Below are 16,690 nucleotides of genomic sequence, written 5' to 3'. Positions count from 1 at the left end.
GAGAAATACATAATAGGAAAATTTATAATTCATTATTATTGCAGAGCGCTCGAAAAATAATATCCCTGGTCGGTCCAAAACCCCGGTGTTCAAAATTCTTCTGTGTCCAAATTCTTCTTCTTTCTGCAATAATAATGAATTATAAATTTTCCTATTATGTATTTCTCCTTTTTACCAATTCTCGATCAGCCTCAAATTTTGAGAGTATCGATAATTCGAAAACGATCATGAATCAATAGTGGCCATTCGAATTTACAACAGCTGTGCCATAATTTCGAACATACCTTGCCATTTTCGTTGAAGTGAAGTGATTGTAAAGTTTTTCATATTTTTATAAAAATAACAAAAAAACTTATTTATCTTATTGATTAACGAAAGAACATCAATAATTACGTGAATATAACTTATAGAAAGTATAATTTCAACATCCAAAGACGTGTAAAGTGCAAAAGTGAATTTTTGATTTCGGGAAATACGATGTTTTTTGATAAAAACAAAGAAAATACTGATTTTAAAGGCACGCGCCTAACATATTCGTAAATTAGAACTAAAGACGAGTATTTTAAGACCTTTCCCGTGAAAATTGGTGTACGTTTTCGGAAAAGCCGCTCTCCTGAACCTTTACCTTCAATACTTAATAGGATGAATTAAGCCTGTTAGTTCTCAATTATTAAATGTTTTTAATCATTGGTAACTAAAAATTAATGCTACTATGCATCAAATTGCAAAACGTTTAATGAAATATATTTAAATTTCGCATTTTCTTTGTTTTACATTTTTATTAGTGATCTTAAACGGCTGCAACAAATTCCTCCGTTCACATATATTTTGGTATAATTTCAATCTGGGCGTTCCAGTCATTTCAATTGCAAAACGTCAAAACTTACCCAATCCAGTCAACTGTCAAAGTTCGGTAGGAGAGCGGCTCTCACATTTCCAGTGACAGGAGAGTTGGGGATATATGAACTTTTAATAAATTCACATTTAACACGCTACGCGAAAGTAATTCAGTCTCCCTGGGTATTGGCTCGACCAGGGTTATTTTTGAAAGCGCTGCCAAGGGCCACCAACACAAAAAGGAGTATTACACAAAAGTGTAGATTTGAGAAAATAAAATTTTATTCAACCTTTTAAATTTGATTATATTTCTTTGTTTAATCACTGTCTGATTAGTTTTTGAAAATAAACGTTGGGGTGGAACTGATGTAGCCAATTGTTAAGTCTTTAACCCCTTGTTGACCAAACCAAGAATAAAGACAATTATCTAATAAGTTTTTACATATTTCCATTCGTAGTCATATATTATTAAGCAATAAAAACAATAAAAAAATGTAAAGGACATCTTAGTATAAAAAAAGGATATGGTACTTAGAAGTACCGTCGGGCTTGAGGAGCTCATATTTTTCATACATTAATGCCATGATACTCGGAGAAGCAGTTGTTTTTTTCATTGCAGCACAAAAATATTCCGCAGTGTTGACATTTCGAATGCGGCTTGGACTGAATTTTTTTTAAACTGCACATTCCACATCTTCCTCGACTTTCACCAAATGTTGGCCAATGTATCCCCAAATTACCTAATCGGACATCTTTCGGTATTGACTCACTTTTACCAAGACGTTTTTTGCTAGCGTGACGCAAGACTCAACCTGCATTTGTTGGCACCAACATCCTTTTGCGTCATTAGCCTAACTGACGTAAAATGATTATCAAAGAACACGTACTTGTTTTTGCCCGATTCCTCTTCTGTGAGAGGTAAAACTACTCTCTCCCCGAGACCATATCCTTCGTATTTTTCTTCGACAGCTTCATCCTTTCCTTGGTATACAGAGAGCTTTTTGATATAACCCCGTTGATCCGCCAAGCACCATAATTTATAACCACGCTTAATTGGTTTCATAGGGCAATATTGTTTTATGGCACTTCTACCCTTGAAAAGAATCATGGATTCGTCAACTGATAGCTCCTTCGTTCCATGGTATACCTGTTGAAAACGTTAATTTAGAGCTTCAATCATAGGGCACATTTTTCAATAGCCGATCCTTATTGTTTTCCGGAATTTTAGAAATATCATTTACATGCAAAAAACGTAAAATCAAATCAAATCTGTTTCGGGACATGGCTTTTGATACTACGGGGACTGCCAGATCTTCAGTGATACTCCAATAATAACGATAACTTGGCAGCTGATGGAAGGCCATACAAAATTTTATGCCGATAAATGCCAATAGTTCACTTTTTTGTAGATTCAAAGTTTTATTTTTTTGTGCCGCATATAAATTTGAATGAAATATGATTCCTTCCATAATGGCTTCCATATAAGATTCGAAAAATTGTGTTGGCGTTTCCATATCCTCAAAAAAACCAGTTACTGGTCCCTCTACTGAGTCAAATTGTGAAACCACGGTGGGTTTCTCAACTTTTTTCCATTTCCGCAACGGTTCTTCAAAAACTGTGCTACGGAAATTTTCCAGCAAAATATTTGTCTCTTCATTTTCTTCTTCCTGAATTTGATTTAGAAATTCAATCAAAAACTGATCTTCATCGTTCAGTGAAGTCATCACCTCTTCATCTTCATCTTCACTCTCAATATCCGTATATTGTGCATTATCAATTGGAATTTCTTCCAAAATGGAAGCAATTTGATTTTCTGTCAAAAATCTGCCGTGAACTCCAGCCATTATACTATATTATCTGTATAAACCTGTATATAAGGCAATCAGTGTTGTGTGTAAAAAACAAGGGCCAACAGAGCCCGACGGTACTTACAAGTCTCCTTCAGAAAATCAAATATCACTGGTAAACAAAAAAATTAGACTCCTTTGAGTCTAACAAAACTAAACTTTAAGTTTCTATTTATTTCCTGGAGAAATTTTAAGAATTTTGCAATATATAAGTAAAATAATACAACACTTTTTTTTACGACCGCACTATGGAAAACACTAACTTGAAATGAGCATAGAGAGCGAAAAATTCACGAATATTACAAAAAGTACTGTTATATGTGTGCTTTATTTTGTACTTTAAAGTACTGTTGGTCTGCTTGCAGCAAGAAGTTCATATTTATTGAAATATTAATATGTTAAAAGAGAAAAGGCGATACAGGCCAAGAAAATCGCAATTTTTTGGTTAATTTTGACGCTTCAACAGGTAAGCTCTTATTTGATAAATATTGTAATTAAGAATAATTCTTTCAAATATACCTCTACATAGAAATCATGGCGATTTTTTTTTTAAACAAAACTTTTTTTATTGCAGATTCATAAGCCGAGAAAGATTCGTAAATTTGTATACTGACATTTTCTTCGGAAATTACACCACTGCCTGTGAATATAATCAGTGATATTCCTACAACAGCCGGTTCTAAGTACCGGAATTGATTCAGATTTTATCTGTCAAAGAGCTGTTATTTCGGAGATCTAACACCGTTTAGATCGGTAAGTCTTAGCTTAAGCTTGTCTTCACTGGAGCAATGCCTTGAAGCAGGATTGCTCTGTATCTGTAACGCGGGCACCAAAAATCTCCATCCAAACTTCACCTAAGTTAGGTGTAGTACATGCAATGGATGGAGCCATCTTAAGACCTCCTCAGGCGTTAAGACACACAGTGAGTGGACCACGAGTTACGTGGCCCCATGTTGCCAACGCAATACTGTGATCTTAGCCTCAAGGCTTAGGCTGTGTAGACAGTTTCAAAAAAGGGCACTGACGAGGAAGGCAAACCAAAGAAAATAATGGTTACAGATTTCCAAAAATTAAATACAATTACGATAGCAGATAGATACCCTATATAGGAGAAGTTAGGTATTTTACAAGAAGAATATAGAGAGAAAACTGGTTTCTCAGTTAACGGAGCAAAATATGAATTACTATTATTATTTTTTTTTATAAATTATTTGTACAATACTTAATATTCTACAAATAAATATCTAGCAGCACTGGCAGCAGAGGTCTTCGGCTGTCTGTTATGCTACGTACATATGTATGTTTAATGTAATATTAAAACAGAAGTGAAAGGATAGATTAGTACTTAGGAAGTAGGGTTAGTGAGTTAATTAGAGTAGCTATAAATCTTTATATTCGTCGAAGTAGATCTGGGGTCGAATCGTTACATCCGTGCACCATCGGCAAACGTACGAAAGAAAATTACGTGATACGTCAATCGTATGTGGCGATTGGCATTATGACATACGAAAGCGAACGGATCGTAATGTGTTTTCAATTCACAATAGTTTTTAAATTCCACATTGCTATGGATCGTATTTTTAGGTCGCAATAGATGTGGAACTGTCAAAACTGTCGCAAAATATTTAATAAATTTGTTAGTTTAAACATCAAACGGTTGAATATCAAGATGGATCCGACTTTGTTTTTTTATTTGAGCTCTAGTGAGAGTGATAGTGGTGAAAAAATAGTGCGGAGGCAACTAAGAGATCGGAGCAATCCTTTGGCACTGCCGAACACAGCGTAAGTATATAAAAATTAAATCATGAAACCTCATTAATAAAGTTTTCTTTGCAGATTTTTAAAACGATTTCGTCTAAGTAAAGAGGCTTTTGAATATGTCCTAAATAATATATGTTTAACGCAATCTGACGTCAGAGCAGTGCCTCCAGTGCTACAATTAGCAACCACGCTCTCACATTTGGCTGGCGGTGGATACCAGCACAGTGTAGGCAGTGACTATTTAATCGGGATTTGTCAAAGCACTGTTTCGAAGCTGACATCCCATGTACTTAAAGAAATGGAAACGATGTTGTGCCCTCAGTTTATACGGTTTACACCAGAGGATTCCCTTACGTGTAAAGAGTGGTTTGTGCAGCAATATAAAATTCCAGGAGGTGATTATACACTTTACTAAAATAGTAATATTACTAATTATAAATAATTTTTAGTTATAGGGTGCGTTGATGGAACCCACATCGGCTTACAAAAAACCACAGTGAACGAGCACATGTACTTCAATAGAAAAGGCTACCATAGTATCAACGCTATGATAGTAAGTTGCTTTTATAATATATTTCTTGAATATACATTTATGCATATTTGTTAAATTTTGTATTGTCAGATATGTGATCACACTTACAAAATTTTGGCTATTAACTGTCAATACGGTGGTGCAGCCCACGACTCATTTGTTTGGAAACACTCGGACCAGCGAAGAGTTTTGGAAGAACGATTTCAGCACAACAGGAATGAAAATTCATGGCTTTTAGGTATATTTTCATTTTGTTCTTTTTACCACATTTATTTTATTTATATTTTAACAGGGGATTCTGGCTACCCATTGGAACCATGGTGCATAACTCCTTACAGAAACGCTTCGGAGGGTGCAAGTGAAGCTATGTTCAATGAAATACATTCCAAGGCAAGATGTATCGTCGAACGAACTATCGGAATTTTAAAAGAACGCTGGAGAAGAGAGCAGAGGAAGGTACCATCCGACAAAAGTGGCAAGATTTGCTAACGTTTGTGCAGCATTACACAACATCTGCATAAAATTTAAAATAAATTATGATCCTCAGAATTGCGAATCTGATCAAACAAGGGATATCGACACTGGGGTAGCGAACCGCCTCACCGCAATCGGCCAAACAATAAGGGATCAAATAATGCACTCTTTAACAAATTGAAGATGAAAATGTCTATGTATTTATTCTTGTAAATTTTTTTCCCTTCTAAACTGAAATACAACAATTTTGTTAATATAAACTCATTATTTTTATTAGTCGTTTCATCACGTTTGTTGGTTTTACTACATTTCTTAAATATTAAATAAATAAAATTCAAAAAAAATAAAGCTCTATTACATTAAAAAATTCATTAAATGCTTAAAACTAAAAATTCATTAAATACTTAAAACGAAAAATTCATTAAATGCTTAAAACTAAAAATATTTACATCAATGTACCAAGTTTTATAATAAATTCCTTCGTAAGGTTTCAAGCTCCAATTTTTTTATCTCGTGGTCTATTTCCCTTGTTGATTGTTGGATGCGGTGCTTTTCCAACTTAATGGCAACCAGCTTTTCCTGTAGTGCCAGCATTTTTTCTTGTGCTGCTACTAACCTATCAAGCTTCTGGTCTATGCCTTTTTGAAAAGCCGATAGCGACTTCATGTTTTGTTGAAGTAACTCCAACTTCTCGTCACTCCTACCTTTCTCCTCGGTGTGCGTGGAGTTTTTTCTGTTGGTATTGTTGTAGCGAGTAGCGACTGTGTGGAAGTTGTTGGGCCTGGTAAGGAGCTGGGGAAAGGGCTTGCCTCCTCATCACTGCTATCACAGTTAACGATAAACGTCGAAGCTTGCGTAGTTGGGTTATTTCCAAATGCAGAAACATTTGTTATGCCTTCTACGCAAGCTTCGAGTCCAGCTGCTTCAATTAGCAGTTCGTCCGTCGCAGTGATCAACTTTTCATTATAGGGCCCTCCACCAGTTCGCTGCTTTGATGCCTTATTGAAGGAAAGTTTTTTTTTTGCTTGATATTTTTGATCAGGAAAAACCTAAAAAAACCATAAAAATTAATATTTTATCAAAATATATTGCATATAAATTATATACATACCTTTCTCCACAACTTAGCATCTTTAACTGGTGGCCCCACGGCATTAAGCTGCTTCGCCAGTTCCTCCCATAATTTGTTGGATGCAATTCTTCCTTGCGCAGAGTTTGGAAGGTTATTTTTTGCCAAACATAGATGGCTTGACATGAATTCCGCCATCACATCTTTTTGTTTAGGATTTAGCTTATTATAATTTGTCCTAAAATAGATTTATTATTAAAAATTTTAAATTTAAAATTTACCAAATACTCACATTTTTAAATAATTCGTCTGTTACGATCGGTAGTTTGCGTTCGAACGAACGGATACGTTTATATACTCGTTCACGTGTGTCATCATGCCAGATTACGATAGAAGCGTTACGATCACGTATGTCATAATACGAAATACAGACTTTTACGTGACGAGTGATACGTTCACGGATGTAACGATTCGACCCCTGTTTTCTTAAGAAAATTATAAATCATATTCACATTTTTAGCGGTGGGCCCATTCAGAAGCTGGAATGGATCGGCCGAATTAAAAATCTCATGTCTAATTGTTGCAGTTATAGGGCAAGCGGTTAATATGTGTTCTAACGTTGCGTTTTCGTCGCAGAATGGGCAGTTTCCATGAGGGGCACGTTGCAATAAATAAGCGTGTGTAATTATGGTGTGTCCCAGACGTAAGCGGGTAAAGGGCCTGATGGTGCGTAAGGTGATGTCGGCAGTGTAGGTCGGCTTAATTCTGAACGGGTTGATTTTAGAATAGTGATGAATATATCCACTCCAATTATCTTTTGCTGATTTTTTCCTTAGGCGTGTAATCTCAGTTATAATGTCTTGATTTGTGAAATAACCGAAAGTTATGGTTGGAGTATTTGCTGCATTTTTCGCAGCTGCGTCTGCTTTTTCATTACCGGATATCCCTGTGTGCCCCGGGATCCACATCAGTTTCAGTTTGTTTGGATATTTCAAAAGATAGTTGCGTATGGCGACTATTTCATTTTGTGTATTTTCCGGCGATTCTATCGGTGCATACGATATACTTTCCCCTGGTGTAATTTACATAAGTAACTGCTTCTAATAAAACGACGACTTCGGCCGTAAATGATGAACATATTGTGTGGAGAGTGCCGTGTCGAATCAAGTCACCATTTTCTTTTGTGACTGCGAACGTTGAGCTGTTTGCTGTTTTTGAGCCGTCGGTGTATATAAAGTTCCAACCGTAACTGGAGTATTTTGACTTCTCCGAAGCGAAGAGTTGCCTGTATTTTTCGCTTGAGGTCTTATCCTTCAGCAGTTGCAGGGTCTTAATAGCAAAGGAAGAATTTTTTATCATCCATTGTGGACGAGTTTCAGGTCCAAGAGAACATTTATAGGAAGGTAACTCAAGTTGCCCGGCGAAGTTAACGCATCGCGCGATGGCTGACAAGCACTTAGGTTTCCGTTTCCTCGAGAGAGCATTGTGGACGTCTTTGGCAAGAATAGTGTTGGTCGTAAACAGAAGCTTTGGTAGTAAACGTCTGGTGCAGTCGATAGTCCTGTCTGTTATAGGTGGCAGGCCAGTTTCAGCAAAGAGATTCTTTAGTGGTGTTGTTGGAAATGCTCTAATGCTTCTGTGCATGGCCACATGGTAAGGGGAGGAGAGTATTTTCATTGTAGAAACCGGGCGGTTGCCGAAGATAGGTAGAGCGTAGTCGATCTTGGAAATCACTAGAGCCTTGGTGACGTTGATAAGCGTTAATGGATGAATTAAACTTTTTTTCGACGTTAGATATTTGATTATATTTAGTCGCGTTAAGAGGCAGTCCTTAATATGCTTACAATGGGCCTTAAAGCTATATTTGGAGTCTAGTACTAGCCCTAAGATTTTAAGTTCATTTACCATACTAATATTAATATTGTTAGAATAGGTTAGTAAACCTGAGCATGTTCGTTTTTTACAAATGTGTAATGTTTTTGATTTTTCGTAAGAGATAGTAGTTCCTGATGATAGGGACCATGTCGAAATTTCGGATAAGATATTCTCAAACAGTTGGGCTGTATTGATGAGGTTTGCATTCGTTGTGTAGAAAATTACATCGTCAAAGCTGGCACTCGATGCCGCGAAGGTTGTAAGTGAGTTGAGTAATCTCTTCGAAAGCTATTATAAAAAGGAAGGCGGATAATGGAGACCCTTGCGGGGTTCCGTTGTCAAGTGGAGCTATGGAGGACAGGAAACCATTTATTTTTACTTTGCATTGCCTGTGACTGAGGAAGTTCTTGACAAATTTCTTGATTTTAGGGCCTAGTTTCCACTTATCTAATTGTCTCAGAACGATATGGGCACCAACATGGTCGAATGCTTTCTGAAAATCAATTGCTAAAATTGAGACATGATTTTTAGAGGAAAGAGCGCTTGATATAAAGTGATCTAGGTGCAAAAGAGCATCGATGGTGCTATAATTCTTTCTGTATGCGGTTTGGTTGGGGCTTATGAGTTTTTTTTTGTTGCCATACGATATCGGCCTATAGTTGTTGACATCAAGCGCTGACTTATTGGGCTTCAGGATAGGAACTATACACGAAGTTTTCCAGGCATGAGGATAGCATCCGCTTTCAAATATATTGTTATAGAGGTTGAGTACACGATGCTTAGCCTGGATAGGCAAGTTTTGAATGATTGGATAGGTAATTTTGTCAAGACCAGGGGTTTTGCCTTTAACGGACGAAAGGGCGAATTCGAGTTCGGTTAGTAGAATTTCCGACTCTAGTTGCTTAGCGGGAGGCGATAAACAGTACAAAATAGGTGGTTCAATACTTATTCGTTGAGATTTTAGGTTGTGGAACGTGTCTGAGAAGCTTGCATCGGAAGAAGAGAGTGACAGGAAAGAATCAAAATGGTTGGCAATATCTACGGGAGCCGTTAATGGACCGCTTTGTGTTTGAATGTAGGAAAATAGAGGCTGTTTAGGAGATCCGGTTAGCATTTTGATGTCATCCCATATTTTCTTTGGGCTAGTGAGTTCTTCAAACTTTTTCTTTTTATAATGTTTGGCAGAACGTCGGAATAACGCATTTGCCTTTTTGTAAAGGAGCAGGTTTTCAGCTGAGCGTGTTCGCTTGTATTCATACTGTTACAAAAGTAGTATTAAGATGTATTTGTATTGCTATATGCATCCCTTATTATGAACAATAGCTGTAGGTATATGGAATAGCATTTGTCTTGTTGTAGACATCTGGCGCCGCACTGTCTGCTTGTCTACTTAAACAATTGCTGAGTCTGGCGCCGCGGCTGTCTGCTTGCGTCTGGCACCGTATAGCATTATGTTCTGGTAATTTCCAGACGCAATATTCTAGAAGGACACGTCGGCATCAGCGAGAAGTGCGTGGCTATATAAGCCGTGGCAACGCCAACGTAATCAATCAGTGCTAAGAGTAAACTGCTATAGTGTAGACGAGTTGTGAAATAAAGAGTTGTTGAATTTAATTAAACAGTTTTGGTTTTATTTGTCAATCCAGAGATACGAACCTAACAAAGTGAACTAGCAAGCAGTAAATTCGTAACAATTGGTGTCAGAAGTGGGATTGTCAAATAATCCAAATTCAAGATGGTTAAATTCGGAGAATTGGGAATTCAGCAATTAAAAAAGGAACTGGAGGAGCGTAATTTGCCGATAAGTGGGCAAAAGGCGGATCTGCAGGCACGATTACGTAAAGCAATGGAAGCGGATGGAATTAATGTGGACGAGTTCGAATTTGATGGGCCAGAAACTTCTACAAAGGTAGAAGAAAAAGTAGAAGAACAACGAACATCATCAAGTGCAGACATGAACATGCTGTTAGTGGCTATACAGAAAATAGCTGAAAATACAGAAAATGCAGTGCAAACAGGAAATCGTCTGGTACAGCAAATAGCTGAAAATGCAGAAAAAGCAGTGCAAACAGAAAATCGTCTGGCACAGCAAATAGCCGAAAATATATCACAAATAACAGAAAATGTAGTGGAAACAGAAAATCGTCTGGCACAGCAAATAACGCAAATAGTTGAAAATACATCACAGTTAGAGTCTCGCCTTACACAACAAATGACTGAAAATAATACGCAGTTAGAAAAGCGTTTGGTACAACAGATTACAGAAAATAATACACAAGTACAAGAGAAATTTTCAAAATTTGAAGACGAATTAAGCACAATAAAAAATGACGAAGAAAATTTAAGATCAGAAATTCTTCAACTGAGTAATCGTATGCGAGAACTGCAACTGCATGGCCCTGCACCATCAACAAATAATCCAAGACTGAAGGCACCCACATTCGATGGAAGTATTCCATTTCAAACTTTCAAACTTCAGTTTGAAAAGACAGCAATGGCCAATAACTGGAATGCAGCGGACAAAGTGGCGTCCTTGTTTGTATCATTGAAGGGACCTGCGGCAGAAATCCTTCAGACTATTCCAGACTGTGAACGGGACAACTATGAGGCATTGATGAGTGCGATAGAAAGACGATATGGTAGTGAGCACCGGAAACAAATATACCAGATCGAACTGCAAAATAGGGGTCAGAAGATGAACAAGTCATTGCAAGAGTTCGCAACTGAAATAGAACGACTGGCTCATTTGGCAAATGCAGATGCACCTGTGGATTACATTGAGAGGGTAAAAATTCAATGTTTCATAAATGGAATTCGTGATGTGGACATCAAACGCGCCACATATGCATTGCCAAAAAGAACGTTTGCTGAAACGGTTTCGCACGCCCTCACACAGGAAACAGCTTCGCTACTATGTAAACCAGCACACAAAGTACAAAGAGTTGAAATGGAACAACCAGCGCTGATGGAAAAAATATTGAAGACTCTGAAGACAATTGCTGCACAGCGAGTAAATACAACAGGCAGATGTTTCAACTGTGGAAAAGCGGGTCACTTTGCCCGAAATTGCAATATAAAGGTAAACCCATCAAAACGGAACCAACCAACAGAACACCGAAAGAGGATTCACCACAAAAATGCGGATGCATTATCGCGTCGCCCTTGTCCACCGGAACGTAAACATTGCTCCAAATCAGAGAGAAAAGAAGGTATAATCGACGTGCGATTACTGAATATAGAACCTGAAGATGATTGGACTCCTCACCGCATCAGAATCAATCAGCTGGAGGACCCTGATCTTGCAAAGCTGGTCATTACCAGAAAATGGGGTACGACCACCAAAGGAACAAATAAGTAGCGATAGTCCAACTGCAAAAGCATATTGGGCCCAATGGAACAGCATAAACCTCGTTAATGGATACCTTCATAGTACCTGGGAAAGCGAAGATGGCAAACAGTCTCGTCTGCTGATCATAGTACCGAAGTCCATGATCCCGAAAGTATTGAAAGAATATCACAATGGACCTAATGGAGGGCACCTTGGAATTACAAAAACTATAGAGAAGATTAAACAACGGTTCTACTGGATCGGTTGTCGAGATTCCATAGCAGAATGGATAAGTAATTGCGTAGAGTGCATGGCAGCTAAAGGTCCTAAAGCCAAAAGTCGCGGTAGGCTACAACAGTACAACGTGGGATCACCATTTGAACGAGTCGCAATGGATGTTGCAGGTCCGTTCCCAACCAGTACGGCCGGAAACAAATATCTACAGGTTGTCGTGGACTATTTCAGTAAATGGCCAGAAGTATATGCCTTACCAAACCAGGAAGCGAAGACAGTAGCCGAAGCGTTTGTAGAAAATTGGATAACAAGGTTCGGAGTGCCCGTCGAATTACACTCAGATCAAGGCAGAAATTTCGAATCTTCCATTTTCCAAGAAGTCTGTACATTTTTGGGCATCCACAAGACACGGACAACAGCGTTACACCCACAATCAGATGGGATGGTAGAGAGATTCAACCGAACGCTCGAAGAACATCTGCGGAAAATCGTTGATAAAGACCAACGGAATTGGGACAAGTGCATCCAGATGTTCCTGCTGGCGTATCGTTCAGCGAAGCACGAGACAACTGGTTACACGCCAGCAAAGATTATTTTCGGATCTGATCTGCGACTCCCTGCTGATCTTAAGTTTGGAACGAATCCTATAGCTGTAAGAATTTATGGAGATTATTGTTCTGCCTTAAAGGAAGAAATGAATGAATTGCATCTAATGGTAAGACAGCATACGCATCTGATGAGAAATAAGATGAAGGACCGGTTCGATCAAGCGGCAAATTCAACAGCCTGGGAAGGACCCTATATGGTGATGAAACGACTTAATGACGTGGTATACCGCATACAAAGAAATGGAAAAGCACGATGTAAAATGAAAGTAGTACATTTGGAGAGGCTCGCCCCATTTGGTTCAAGAGGATTTGTGCCTAATCGGGACGATTAGGCTTTAGTGGAGGGCAGTGTTACAAAAGTAGTATTAAGTTGTATTTGTATTGCTATATACATCCCTTATTATGAACAATACCTGTAGGTATATGGAATAGCATTTGTCTTGTTGTAGACATCTGGCGCCGCGGCTGTCTGCTTGTCGAAACAATAGACATCTGGCGCCGCACTGTCTGCTTGTCTACTTCAACAATTACTGAGTCTGGCGCCGTATAGCATTATGTTCTGGTAATTTCCAGACGCAATATTCTAGAAGGACAATCCCGGCATCAGCGAGAAGTGCGTGGCTATATAAGCCGTGGCAGCGCCAACGTAATCGATCAGTGCTAAGAGTAAACTGTTATAGTGTAGACGAGTTGTAAAATAAAGAGTTGTTGAATTGAATTAAACAGTAAACGGTTTTATTTGTCAATCCAGAGATACGAACCTAACAAAGTAAACTAGCAAGCAGTAAATTCGTAACAATTGGTGTCAGAAGTGGGATTGTCAAATAATCCAAATTCAAGATGGTTAAATTCGGAGAATTGAGAATTCAGCAATTAAAAAAGGAACTGGAGGAGCGTCATTTGCCGATAAGTGGGCAAAAGGCGGATCTGCAGGCACGATTACGTGAAGCAATGGAAGCGGATGGAATTAATGTGGACGAGTTCGAATTTGTTGGGCCAGAAACTTCTACAAAGGTAGAAGAAAAAGTAGAAGAACAACGAACATCATCAAGTGTGGACATGAACTTGCTGTTAGTGGCTATTAAGCAAATAGAAAATCGTCTGGCACAGCAAATAGCTGAAAATACAGAAAATGCAGTGCAAACAGAAAATCGTCTGGCACAGCAAATGACGCAAATAGCTGAAAATACATCACAGTTAGAGTCTCGCCTTACACAACAAATGACTGAAAATAATACGCAGTTAGAAAATCGTTTGGTACAACAGATTACGGAAAATACTACACAACTACAAAAACAAGTGCAAGAGAAATTTTCAAAATTTGAAGACGAATTAAGCACTTTAAAAAATGACGAAGAAAATTTAAAATCAGAAGTTCTTCAATTAAGTAATCGTGTGCGAGAACTGCAACTACATGGCCCTGCACCATCAACAAATAATCAAAGATTGAAGGCACCCACATTCGATGGAAGTATTCCATTTCAAATTTTCAAACTTCAGTTTGAAAAGACAGCAATGGCCAATAACTGGAATGCAGCGGACAAAGTGGCGTCCTTGTTTGTATCATTGAAAGGGCCTGCGGCAGAAATCCTTCAGACTATTCCAGACTGTGAACGGGACAACTATGAGGCATTGATGAGTGCGATAGAAAGACGATATGGTAGTGAGCACCGGAAACAAATATACCAGATCGAACTGCAAAATAGGGGTCAGAAAATGAACGAGTCATTGCAAGAGTTCGCAACTGAAATAGAACGACTGGCTCATTTGGCAAATGCAGATGCACCTGTGGATTACATTGAGAGGGTAAAAATTCAATGTTTCATAAATGGAATTCGTGATGTGGACACCAAACGCGCCACATATGCATTGCCAAAAAGAACGTTTGCTGAAACAGTTTCGCACGCCCTCACACAGGAAACAGCTTCGCTTCTAAGTAAACCAGCACACAAAGTATAAAGAGTTGAAATGGAACAACCGGCGCTGATGGAAGAAATATTGAAGACTCTGAAGACAATTGCTGCACCGCGAGTAAATACAACAGGCAGATGTATCAACTGTGGAAAAGCGGGTCACTTTGCCCGAAATTGCAATATAAAAGCAAACCCATCAAAACGGAAACAACCAACAGATAACGAAGACAGAGCATCCACATCTCACAAGTCGTTAAACTAAAACGGAACAGTTCACTGGGGCGTGAGCTGGTTCCCACAACTATTTGCCCCGCCATCTCGATATCACAAATAGGTCGCCATGACAACAATCTTACTATCAACGGCATCGTAAATGGACGACTGTCAACGCTTACTTTGGATACTGGTGCCACACATTCAATTATCCGACCGGATGTGGTAAGAGGAACGGTTGAACCATTAGTCGGTTGCAAGCTTCGAACGGCCACCGGGGAGGAAGCAGCTGTCGCGGGAAAAGTGTTTTGCGAAGTGATGATTGGTACCCTGGAAGTTAATCACACCTTCATCGTAGCAGAAATCACGGATGAAATTATAATGGGAGTAGATTTCATGATTGATCACGGGGTTACTTTGGATTTAAACAAACAAATGCTGTTTTGCCAGAACATGGAGATGCCTATAAACACCGGATATGTGACCAACGTTGAAAGTAAGAGGGTGATTGTTGATGATAATCAGAGTATTCCACCAAAATCTGAGGCGATTGTATGGGCTAAAGTGAATGGAGGAGGTGGGACTGAAGAGTTGTGGATTGTGGAACCAACAAAAATAGATACACCCATATTGGTAGGAAGAACGCTTGTGAAAACTAGAGAAGACGCCACCATTCCGGTCAGAGTAGTGAATGAATTCAACACGCCTATAAGTCTGAAGAAAGGAGCAGTAATTGGACAGTGCCAGAATATAAGTGCAATAGCACGATGCGAACGGTCACAACAGAAACCTACTATTGAGCCACAGCAGATAAGTCCTACACTCCTAAATAATTTGCTGAACGAACTGCATGGAAATGAAAAATTAAAAGCAGAAAAACTATTAGAAAAATACGCATCCATATTTGCAAACGAAGGAAACACAGGAAGAACCGGCATTGTCAAACATCACATAAATACTGGAGACGCTAAACCAATCCGACAAGCTCCGCGTAGGGTTCCACTAGCAAAACGTGAGGATGCTAACAAAATTATTGAAGACATGCACAAAAACGGTGTAATCGAACCTTCAATAAGTCCATGGAGCTCACCTATCGTCTTAGTTAAAAAGAAAGATGGTAGCACCCGTTTCTGCGTAGATTATAGGAAGTTGAATGATGTCACATAGAAAGACAGTTATCCTCTACCGAGAATCGACGATACATTAGACACCTTGTCTGGAGCGAAATGGTTTTCTACATTAGATCTACAAAGTGGATATTGGCAAGTCGAGATTGATGAATGTGACCGTGAAAAGACCGCTTTCAGTATGGGCGACGGGTTATGGGAATTCTCTGTGATGCCATTTGGGTTATGTAATGCGCTGCAACGTTCGAGCGACTGATGGAACATGTGTTAAAAGGACTCAACTGAAAGACATGTTTGGTGTATCTTGATGACATTATCATCATGGGAAAAAGTTTTGATGATCATCTGAAAAGTCTAGAGGAAGTCTTTCAGCGAATAGCATCAGCCGGGTTACGCTTGAATCCCAAAAAGTGTTCATTATGGAAGAAGCAGGTCACATATCTCGGACATAAAGTGTCAACTGAGGGAATTCACACCGAGGAAGGAAAAATAAAAGCAGTTAAAGATTGGCCTTAACCCACCAACATACATGAACTCCGCAGCTTCCTAGGCTTATGCACGTATTACCGCCGTTTTGTACCTGGATTTGCGAACGTGGCCAGAAGTTTACATGATTTAACAAAGAAGAATCGCCCGTTTGTATGGCAGTTGGAACAAGAAAAAGCGTTTGAGCAGCTTAAAGAACTACTTTGTACGGCGCCGATGTTAGCTTATCCAATACCTGGAAAGAAATTCATCCTGGATACAGATGCGAGCGCTTATGGAATTGGAGGTGTCCTGTCTCAGCTCATCGACGGACAAGAAAGAGTAATTGGGTATTACAGCAGAGTGCTCGGGAAACCAGAGAAAAACTACTGTGTGACGCGAAAAGA

The 16,690-nt window shown here is 38.8% G+C and overlaps 2 protein-coding genes across 2 annotated transcripts; one reads left to right on the top strand and one right to left on the bottom strand.

The window, feature by feature from the left end:
- Positions 1-2,009: 2,009 nt before the first annotated feature.
- Positions 2,010-2,681, bottom strand: LOC125777668 (piggyBac transposable element-derived protein 3-like). The gene has a single exon (XM_049452770.1). It carries the CDS (start codon positions 2,679-2,681, stop codon positions 2,010-2,012), a length of 672 nt encoding a protein of 223 aa, XP_049308727.1.
- A 790-nt stretch (positions 2,682-3,471) lies between these two features.
- On the top strand, positions 3,472-5,907 carry LOC125775440 (putative nuclease HARBI1). Its single transcript, XM_049446066.1, has 5 exons — positions 3,472-4,466; positions 4,521-4,840; positions 4,895-4,998; positions 5,068-5,215; positions 5,270-5,907. Exons 1-5 carry the CDS (start codon positions 4,279-4,281, stop codon positions 5,464-5,466), a joined length of 957 nt encoding a protein of 318 aa, XP_049302023.1. The 5' UTR covers positions 3,472-4,278; the 3' UTR covers positions 5,467-5,907.
- Positions 5,908-16,690: the final 10,783 nt, after the last annotated feature.

This window comes from Bactrocera dorsalis, chromosome 1, assembly GCF_023373825.1.
Source record: "Bactrocera dorsalis isolate Fly_Bdor chromosome 1, ASM2337382v1, whole genome shotgun sequence".
In the NCBI taxonomy this organism is placed as follows: domain Eukaryota; kingdom Metazoa; phylum Arthropoda; class Insecta; order Diptera; family Tephritidae; genus Bactrocera; species Bactrocera dorsalis.
This window is presented reverse-complemented; position numbering and strand designations above follow the sequence as displayed.